Below are 10,961 nucleotides of genomic sequence, written 5' to 3'. Positions count from 1 at the left end.
AGCAAATGTGTCAAAATGTTAAAGCTGGTAAATCTTGGTAAAGGATATACATGAGTTCTTTTCACACTTTCTGCTTTGTTATTCTTGTTTTAAACTATTTTCACTTTTCTGTGAATTTCAGATTGTTTCAGAATAAAAATTTTTAAAGAAAATAAAATCAAAAGGTGTGCTCTCCATGGTCCACCTCACTGGAACCCCCTGAGGAGCCACATGGGTCCAGGTCTTTAATGTCAAGGAAAATGACAAGAGACCTATGACCTGGAATCTTTGTTAGAAGAAAGTATGCAATGGCGCATTTTCAATAGACTGTGGAAAGGTAGAAAATCTATCTTAGTATTTGCCAGTCTTCTGCAATTGTTTTCCTTTCTTAATTATTAATTAATTTGGCTGTATTGGGTATTAGTGGTGGAGTGCAGGCTCCGTAGGTGTGGTGCACAGCCTTAGTTGCTGTGAAGCACGTGGGATCTTACTTTGCTGACCAGGGATTGAACTAGTGTCCCCTGAATTGCAAGGTGGGTTCTTAACCACTGGACCACCAGGGAAGTCCCCAGTGTTCTCCTTTGAAAGGTGATAGTGAACTTGCCCTCCATGTTCATGTGTCTTGAGGGGGAACCACACAGGAGACTCTGAATGCTTTATGTTGGTGAGGTGGCACAGACTGTAGAAAAGCCACTTTCAATGATATTAATGATAATATCATTATCTACAATAATCATAAATCTTTATCTGCTTTGTCTCGTCTATTAAAATACACTGAAATATACAGCAAGTCTAACTTCTCTGTGGGGAAAGGTAATCCCAGGACAGCATTACTGATATTCTCTCATTTTAAACTGGTCACTATCTTTGCCAGGTAGGATTCTCTACAGCTTTGTTCATTCCTCGTCCTGTATCTTTCTCAAGTCTACCCGAGTTGCTTTACAATGTCTTACCCTCCATTTGGGCCATTCATTTCAACTGCAAAAACCAACAAATATCTTCCAGGCACAAACCTTATACAAAGACTATATTTAGCTAGGCATCTACCAACTGGGATTCTACTAGGGATGTCACTTAAACTTTGTCCCTACCTCCATTTCTCTGCTTTAAAATGTCCCCCGTGAACGGGCTTCCCTGATAGCTCAGTTGGTAAAGAATCCGCCTGCAATGCAGAAGATCCCGGTTCGATTCCTGGGTCGGACAGATCCTCTGGAGAAGGGATAGGCTACCCACTTCCAGTATTCTTGGGCTTCCCTTGTGGTTCAGCTGGTAAAGAATCCACCCGCAATGTGGAAGACCTGGCTTTGATCCCTGGGTTGGGAAGATCCCCTGAAGAAGGGAAAGGCTACCCACTCCACTATTCTGGCCTGGAGAATTCCATCCACTGTGTAGTCCATGGGGTCACAAAGAGTTGGACAAGACTGAGTGACTTTCACAACACAACATGAACAGGCAGATCTTATCTTCTTCAATTTGGGCCACATCCAGGTAATACATTAGAAAGGTTTGTGGGGACAAGGAATATTTCATTTGGTGATACTTCCCTGGTGGCCTAAGGGAACTTACAACAGAGATGGAAAGACAGAAACACATCAGACATTAAAGTGATTTGTGCAGAGCACTGATGTGAGAAAAGGAAATTTCAATCCAGGTCTACCATGAATTCTCTGTGTCACCATGGCACATAACACAACCTCTTAAAGCTTCCTGTCTTGTTTGTAAAATGAGAAGGCTGGACTGGATGATGATAATAATAACAGCTAAAATTCACTGAGCATTTCTTATATACCAGGTCCTATATTAAGTACTGACCATGGATTAACACACTGAAACCTCACAATACTGCTGAGGTAGGTACCACTACCATCCCTATTCTGCAGATAATCCATGAGATCCAGTGTTCTATAATTATGTCATTTCAGGTTAAAAAATATGGTAGACTGTATTTTCCAAAGGTGGCCCCAACAATAGTTCCCATTCCACGTGCTCTTCTTAGAAAGTATGACTTCAACATTTCTGCCTTAGAGAGGTGGGTCTGTGTCCCCTCTCATTGAATCTGGGTGGGCTTTTGTCTGGAGAAGTTATGTTATAGGACTTCTGAGAAGAGATCATAAAAGCCAATTAATACAGCTTATATTAGTTTTCTACTGCTGCACAAAAGATTATCACATATTTAGTGGCTTAAAACAGCAGTCATGTAATCATCAAAAAATTTACAAACAACAAATGCTGGAGAGGGTGTGGAGAGAAGGAAACTCTCCTATATTGTTCGTGGGAATGTAAATTGGTATAGCCACTATGGAGAACAGTATGGAGGTTCCTTAAGAACTAAAAACAGAGGTATCATATGACCCTGCAATCCCACTCCTGGGCATATATCTGGGAAAAAAAAAACATGATCCAAAAGGATACATGCACCCCAATGTTCATTGCAGCCCTGTTTACATGAGCCAAGACATGGAAGCAACCTAAATGTCCATCAACAGAGGAATGGATACAGATGTGGTACATATATAATTGGAATATTACTCAGCCATTATAAAGAATGAAATAATGTCATTTGCAGTAGCGTGGAAGGACCTAGAGTGTCATACTGAGTGAAGTCAGACAGAGAAAGAGAAATATCATATGACATCCCTGATATGTGGAATCTAAAAAGAAATGATATAAATGAACTTACAAAATAGAAAGAGACTCACGGACTTAGAAAAAGAACTTACAGTTGCCCATTTGGGGAAGGGATAATTAGGGAGTTGGTAAGGTTATGTATACACTGCTATACTCAAAATGGATAACCAACAAGAACCAGCTGCACAGCACATGGAACTTTACTCAATGCCACGTGCCAGCCTAGATGGGAGGGGGGTTTGGGAGAGAATGCGTTGTGTGCTTAGTCGCTCAGTCGTGTCCAACTCTGAAACCCCATGAGCTATAGCACACCAGGCTCCTGTCCATGGGGATAATCCAGGCAAGAATACCGGAGTAGGGGAGTGGGTTGCCATTTCCTTCACCAGAATATCTTCCCGATCCAGGGATGGAACCCATGTCTCTTATGTCTCCTACACTGGCAGGCGGGTTCTTTACCACGGCCGCCACCTGCGTGGATACATGTATGTGTATGACTGAGGCGCTTTGCTGTTCTCCAGAAACTACTACAACATTGGTAATCGGCTGCACCCCAATACACAATAAAAAATCTCAAGTATGAAAAGAAAAACCCAGCCATTTATCAGCTCATAGTCTGTAGGCTGGGATTCTGGGCAGAGCATGGCTAGGTTCTCTGCTCAGGGTCTCACAAGGTGTGCATGTTGTCGGAGGAATTCAGTTCCTTGTGGCTACAGGGCTCTGGTCTGCCTCTCCTCACTGGCAGTCAGCTGAGGATGCACTCAGCTCCTAGAGGCTGCTTACATTCCCTGCCAGGAGGCCATTCCACGCTCCAAGTCAGCCAGAGAGACTCTCCCTCACGTCAAATCCCACTCACAGTTTCGATCTCTTTCTCTGTCTCTGACTAACAGACCCAGATTCAAATGGCTCGTAAGAGAGAGAAGACACTCAGAAGAGGAGGCATGTTACTCCAGAGGCAGAGTCTGGAGTAATACGGCCACAAGCCTAGGTCTGGAAGATGAAAGAGGCTTAAGTTTGGACTTTTAGCCTCCGGTACTGTGAGAAAATAAATTCCTGTTGTCTTATGCTATGCTATGCTATGCTAAGTTACTTCAGTCGTGTCCGACTCTGGGCGACCCCACAGACAGCAGCCCACCAGGCCCCACCATCCCTGGGACTCTCCAGGCAAGAACACTGGAGTGGGTTGCCATTTCCTTCTCCAATGCATGAAAGTGAAAAGTGAAAGCGAAGTCGCTCAGTCGTGTCTGACTCTTAGCGACCCCATGGACCGCAGCCTACCAGGCTCCTCCATCCATGGGATTTTCCAGGCAAGAGTACTGGAGTGGGGTGCCATTGCCTTCTCCGCCTGTTGTCTTAAGCCAAAACCAAAACACCTCATGTGATCAGGTCAGGCCCACTTAGAGAATCTCCCCATGTTAAGGTCAACTGATTTGGGACCTTACTCTTATCTTCAAATTCCCTTTTGTCATATAATCATGGGAATTATATTTAATCATATTCATGCATTCTGCCCACACTTGAGGGGAGATTATGCAAGATTATGCCTACAACACATCTTTTTAGGCACCGTGCTGTGAGGAAGCACAACTGGCTTTAATAGTCCCAGCTGAGCTCCCAGTAACAACCAGTATCAACTTGCCTGCCTTGTTAGCAAACCATTTTGAAAGTGGATCTTCCAACCCCAAGATGAGCTGCCTCAGGTGGATCAGATAAGCTGGCTAAGTCTCACCCAAATTGAAAATATCTGAGTACAATAAAAGATTGTTGTTCTGAGCCACTATATTTTGGGGTGATTTGTTACACAGTAATAGGTAATCAAAACCAAGTACCAATCTATGGGAGATGATCTCCAAGTACTAATAGCTTCCAATGGACAAGGTATGGCAACTTACATTTATTTTAGAACACTGGAGCATCTGGCAGTGTAGACCTAAAATGTCATTCCACTCATGGTTTGCTGATTTATTAATTCCAATTTATAATGAATTGACTCACACCAGTGTATCCGTCATCTGTATTTGGAAGCCCAGTGCTTTAAAAGGGTTACATAAAAATAATGCTAAAGAGACACTGATGTATAGAACAGGCTTATGGACTCTGTGGGAGAGGGAGAGGGTGGGAAGATTTGGGAGAATGGCATTGAAACATGTGAAATGTCATGTATGAAACGAGATGCCAGTCCAGGTTCAATGCATGATGCTGGATGCTTGGGACTGGTGCACTGGGACGACCCAGAGGGATGGTATGGGGAGGGAGGAGGGAGGAGGGTTCAGGATGGATTTTCTTTTAAAAATTTAGAAAAAAATAATTAATAAAAAAAAAAGAGAGGAAAAAAAAGAAAGAAAGAAAAAAAAAAAAGAACATACTGTACAGAATAGGAAATTATAGCCACTATCTTCTAATGACATAATGGAGTATAATCCATAAAAGTACTGAATCGCTATGTTGTACAGCTGAATCTAATATTGTAAACCAACTATAAATAAATAAATACCACAAGAACAAAAAAAAAATAAAAATAATGCTGCTTTCCTTTTGAACAATGGTTATACTGTGTATTTTAAAACTATAATAGTAAAACATCTGGGATGTAAATGAACACAGATAATGAATGTATTAATTTTTAAAAGTATAATGGGCTCGTTGTAAATCACTGTGTGTATGTTCTCCAGGCAAGAATACTGGAGTGGGTTGCCACTACCTCCTCCAAGGGATCTTTCCGACCCAGGGATCAAGCCAGTGTCTCCTGCATTGCAGGCAGATTCTTGACCACTGAGCCACCTGGGATGCCCTATAAATCACTACATTCAGTTCAGTTCAGTCGCTCAGTTGTGTCCAACTCTTTGCCATCCCATGAATCGCAGCACGCCAGGCCTCCCTGTCCATCACCAACTCCCGGAGTTCACCCAGACTCACATCCATCGAGTCAGTGATGCCATCCAGCCATCTCATCCTCTGTCGTCCCCTTCTCCTCCTGCCCCCAATCCCTCCCAGAATCAGAGTCTTTTCCAATGAGTCAACTCTTCGCATGAGGTGGCCAAAGTACTGGAGTTTCAGCTTTAGCATCATTCCTTCCAAAGAAATCCCAGGGCTGATCTCCTTCAGAAGGGACTGGTTGGATCTCCTTGCAGTCCAAGGGACTCTCAAGAGTCTTCTCCAACACCACAGTTCAAAAGTACGGACTACACAGTCCATGGAATTCTCCAGGCCAGAATACTGGAGTGGGTAGCCTTTTCCTTCTCAGGGGATCATCCCAACCCAGGGATCAAACCCAGGTTTTCCGCATTGCAGGCGGATTCTTTACCAACTGAGCTATCAGGGAAGCCCATAAAATGAAAGTCACTCAGTCGTGTCTGACTTTTTCCAACTGTATAGTCCATGGAATTGTTCAGGCCAGAATACTGGAGTGGGTATCTGTTCTTTTCTCCAGGGGATCTTCCCAACCCAGGGATCAAACCCAGGTCTCCCACATTGCAGGAGGATTCTTTACCAGCTGAGCCACCAGGGAAGCCCATTAATATTCCAATGTATACTTAATTACTTTTCAACTCATCATTTTTACTGGAAAAAGCAGAAAACACTGGGAAGACCACCATCAGTTTTGTCATTAAGAATTTTCATCAATGGATATTAACTATTAGGGGAAAGACTTGGGAGAACACAATATTCATCCACTCTCAAAGAGGTTCCAGAGAGGAGAGGAAAAGGTACCTTTATAATGGAGAAACCTGACAGACAATTCCTTAACGACATGATCAAACTCACTGTCACCAATGATGGAAACAAATGATATCAGGTGCCTCCCACTGTAATGCATTAAAGACAACCACACCTGTGTGGCATTCTTACCCAAAAAAATTCAATTTAAATTTAATTAAGATAAAACTGACTCATCCAAATTAAGGACATTCTGAAAAACCACTGACTTGTACTTTTCAAAAATATCATATCACAAAAGAAAAAAAAGCTGGGTAACTCTTCTAGATTAAGGGAGGTTAATCTAAAAAATATAACTATATGTGAATCTTGAATGGATCCTGAATTTTCCCCCTCCAACAAGAAAGAAAAAAACAGCCATAAAACTATTTAAATATGCACTGCGTATTAGATGATAATGCTGTACTAAATGTTAAGCATCTGAGCGCATTACTGTGGTTTGAAGAATGTCCTTGTGAAGAGCCAGACACTGAAATATATAGAGGTGAAATATCCGCAGGTAACTCAGGCAAATTGTACAGAGAAAATTCTGTACTTGAAGAATTTTGTATCAACATCTAGTCAATGCAGTCCACAGACTAGAGAGAGCAAGCAGTTTCCCTCGTACCTGAGAAGTGGTAAGCTAGACCACCGTCTCCCCCGGCGGCACCTGGACCACTGAAAGGTTTCAAGCGGCGGCAGCACACCACGGAGGGTAAGACAAGGTTGTACGCGCATCTTTGCTTAAATCACTAGCGCATGCGCAAACATGCAGGCACATTCTAAACACTTTACGGCAGTCATGCAAAGGCACGAAGGCGAGGGCACACTTCCCGTTCCCAAAGATGGACATGACAATGGCACGTGCCCTCTGCTGCACTTTACGGCAGAAACGCAAAGTCACGAGGGCAGGCCACGCCTCTGCCCACAAAGGAACACAGGACAGTGGCACGTGCAGTCTGGCGTGCTTTACGGCTGTTGCGTGTAGGTGCGAGACTTGGGGCTAATGCAGTTTCAGGATAGGCTGAGGTTCCAGGTTCTACGCCCCACGTCATTGTCGGTGAGCTGTTCGTTTGTTGGTGCTCCTAAGTCTTAGTGATCATGGCAGCGGTGGTGGCTCTGTGCCGGAAGGCGATGGAGACCGTGAAGACTAAGGAGTTCCGAGATTACCTGGCCAGCACGCACTTCTGGGGTCCAGTGGCCAACTGGGGCCTCCCGCTGGCTGCCTTCAGGGACATGAGGGCATCACCGGACATCATCAGTGGCCGCATGACGACTGCACTCATCTTCTACTCGATGGCCTTCATGCGCTTCGCCTACCGTGTACAGCCTCGCAATTTGCTGCTGATGGCGTGTCACGGCACCAACATAGTGGCACAGAGTATGCAGGCGGGCCGCTACCTGAATTACCACTATGGCGGTGGCACCACGGCAGCCACCACTGCTGCTGTCTCTGCCGCTTCTGCCACCTCTACCGGCTCTGTGGATTCTTCTGCCACCTCTACCGGCTCTGTGGATTCTTCTGCCACCTCTACCGGCTCTGTGGATTCTACTGCAGCTACCACCCCTGCAGCTGAAGACCCTGTGGCTCACAGCAACTGCCAGGAGATCACCTGCTGTTATCTAGTGACCTGGGACTGTGATTGAGTGGCCTGATCGAATCTCTGCAGGTTCCATGCACTGAACTAATCTTCCTAAAGAAAAATTAAAAAGTTTGGCTTTGACTCTGAAACAGTGCAAATTTGATTGAAACCTGCAGTTTGGTTAATAAAAAATGGCAAATAGCACAGAACTGACACTGTTGAGTATCATTTATTTCATGGTTGTTAGAAGGTGAGGGTAGATTGGCTAGTCTTCCTCTCTGCCGGGCCTGCAACTTGAGGGTTAATTTATGTAGGGGAGGAAGAGTGAATGAAAAACACTTTAAAGTATTGATTTTTTTAAAAAAAAGCTCTCTTGAGAACATGTTTTTGGTACTTGTTTTGGGTGTTCAGGTTTAAATAAGGGTACTTAGTAGAGTATGACTTTAAAAACTTGATATAGCCACAATCTCTTTATACCAATAAATTCAAGGGCTATTTCTACTGAGGTAAATATTTCCAAGTGGGTTTAAATGAATTCAGTGATATCCAGCTTAGACTTTTAAGGCGTACTTAGCAAGAGACTGTAGAATCTCTTGGTGACCGAGAACAATGATAGACCCTTCCATGGAAACAAGATAAACAACTCTGAGGTCAGTGGCTGTCAACCCGGAATTCTTGGTAAATAGAAAATAAAAACAAGATCATAATCCTTTCCTCTTTTCCTCATGCCTAAAAATGGGGGAAATGGCAGTTTGTAAAACCGGTGAACTTATCACCCAGTGTTGCAGGCTAGCTAGGGTTGGGGGTGAGGGTCAGTGGTCAACAGTATTAGCCCAGGGTATCCCTCTCTAGGAGGACTTCCTAAGTGGTTTGGTGGTAAGGAATCCACCTGCCAATGCAGGAGATGCAGAAGACAGGGGTTTGATCCCTGGGTCAGGAAGATCCCCTGGAGGAGGAGGAAATGGCAACTGACTCCAGTATTCTTGCCTGGGAAATCCCATGGACAGAGGAGCCTGGTGGGCTACAGTAGTCCATGGGGTCTCAAAGAATCAGACATGACTAAGCACACACACACACATCCATGCTAGTCCATGGGGTCGCAAAGAATTGGATATGACTAAGCACACACACACACACACACACATCCAAGCTAGTCCATGGGGTTGCAAAGAATTGGATATGACTAAGTGCATGCACATGTGCGAACCACACACACACACACACACACACACACACACACACCCATCCATGCTAGGAATCCTATGAGTGCTCAAGGATTTGCTTAAACCTGGGAGCATGAAAAGGGAAAAAGATAAGGATGGGGTTGTGGGTGTGAGGCCATTACCGCTACAGCAGAGGCCTAGGATTTGATCCCAAATCCCCCGAATCCCTTGGGAGAATGCAGGAGGTTCCAAAGTGATCTACTGGGGAACTTCAATCAATGCAAGTGTTCAAAGGTGCTTACACCCTGCTTCTGTCAAAGATTTCAAATGCAAAGACACTGAAAACAACTCTGAAAGCTTCTGAAGACATCAGGTTTTGGACAAGACAGGCCCAAGTTTTCCTTCTGTGGCATCTAAGCAACAGTCCTCTTTGGAGGCAGTCTCTGCATTTCACATTTTGCATACGGGGGAAACACAAACTCTGGGAAATGACAGCATATGTGCTGTGTAACAGATCACCCCCACACTTAGCTTAAAACAACAAATATCTCACACAGAGTTTTGGAGGGTCGGCAATCTGGGAGGGGCTTAAGTGCTTCTGGCTTGGTCTTTCAGCTGTCGGCTGGGGCTGGAGGATTCACTTCCAAGCTCATTCACACAGTTGTTTGCAGGAGGCTTCACTTCCTTGTCAACATGGCTTCCCCCAGAGAAGGTGTTCCAAGAGACAGAAAGTCCAAGATGGAAGTTGCAGTCTTTTATAGCTTAACCTGGGAGGGGACATACTATCACTTCAGCTGTGTTTGCTTGGTCACATGGACCAACCTTGGTGCACTATGGGAAGATAGCAGAAGGGTAGGGATAGCAGGAGGCAGGGATCATCGGGGGCCATCTTGGAGGCTGGCTACCACATGGTTCTGAAGTAAAAATTTTCATACCTTTCTGAAACTCAGTAGAAAGTAATAAAGCATGCAAGATCATTGCCCACCTTCCCCAAGAGATGTCACAAAATGCTGTTTACAATTGTGCAATCATTACAAACAAGCATATATCATAGAGGATGGTTTTTGAGAAGCAGGAAAGTTGTCTCTGGAAGACATGGTAGCTTCTAATATTTCAGATAGTTCAGACATACAATAATAAAAAGCAGTTCTAAAAGTTCTGAAATGAATCATAACCTTGGTATCAAGATTTTAATTGAAACTTCAAAGGATTTCCCCCCTTTGCTCTTACATGAGTAGAAATTAATATATTTCTAGATTTGTTTTACAAAATATATTTTGTAATTTGAGTATTGCATTTCAGTCAAGGGCCACTGTCTGTCGAAGACATATGAGAGCAGGTAGGTTTCTAATTAACCTGGTAAGGGGAAAGGGGGTAATCCCTGCTGATAATTTCCTGTCACTCTACATTTATAATTTAGAAGCCAAAACGGTTAGAGAAAAAAATCCCAAAGATTGCAACGCCTCCATTCTAATGCAAGGCTTCACTTATAGGATCTAATTTGTAGTGCACCCACCCAGCTCAGAGCTCCAACCCTTTGTCGTCTAGGATATTAGTGTTTACAGCCATGTAAGTGATTAATACTTTAATAAAAACGTAGTCTTCAAATCATTAGGGTAATAATCATTTCATAATCCCCCCACTCTCTCAAACATAATCCTTTCTGGCCTTGACAATTTGACTTAAAACTGTCTACAGGTCTCTACCATTGCTTTATGAAGCAAGAAGTTTTTGTTACTGACACACTTCGGTTATTTCCCAGCATTGTGGTTTTGTATTAATACATAACATCTTTCTCTTGAGGTCTTCTGACTTTCCCGGCAAAGCCCAAGATAAAATCCAAAGAACTGCCTTATCCTTGCAACTTGAATGCTACAACCATTTTGCTCCTCTAATTCTTTCAAAACTGTGAACC

General features: G+C 43.6%; 1 protein-coding gene across 1 annotated transcript; it reads left to right on the top strand.

The window, feature by feature from the left end:
• Positions 1-7,394: 7,394 nt before the first annotated feature.
• MPC1L (mitochondrial pyruvate carrier 1 like) lies at positions 7,395-8,092 on the top strand. The gene is given in 1 exon segment (NM_001075809.2): positions 7,395-8,092. A coding segment is annotated over 1 exon segment (546 nt). The 5' UTR covers positions 7,395-7,401; the 3' UTR covers positions 7,948-8,092.
• The last annotated feature ends 2,869 nt before the right edge of the window (positions 8,093-10,961 follow it).

The sequence above is a fragment of the Bos taurus genome, chromosome X (assembly GCF_002263795.3).
Source record: "Bos taurus isolate L1 Dominette 01449 registration number 42190680 breed Hereford chromosome X, ARS-UCD2.0, whole genome shotgun sequence".
Taxonomy (NCBI): Eukaryota; Metazoa; Chordata; class Mammalia; order Artiodactyla; family Bovidae; genus Bos; species Bos taurus.
The sequence above is the reverse complement of the archived record's forward strand: the minus strand, read 5'-3'. Positions and strand labels throughout refer to the sequence as shown.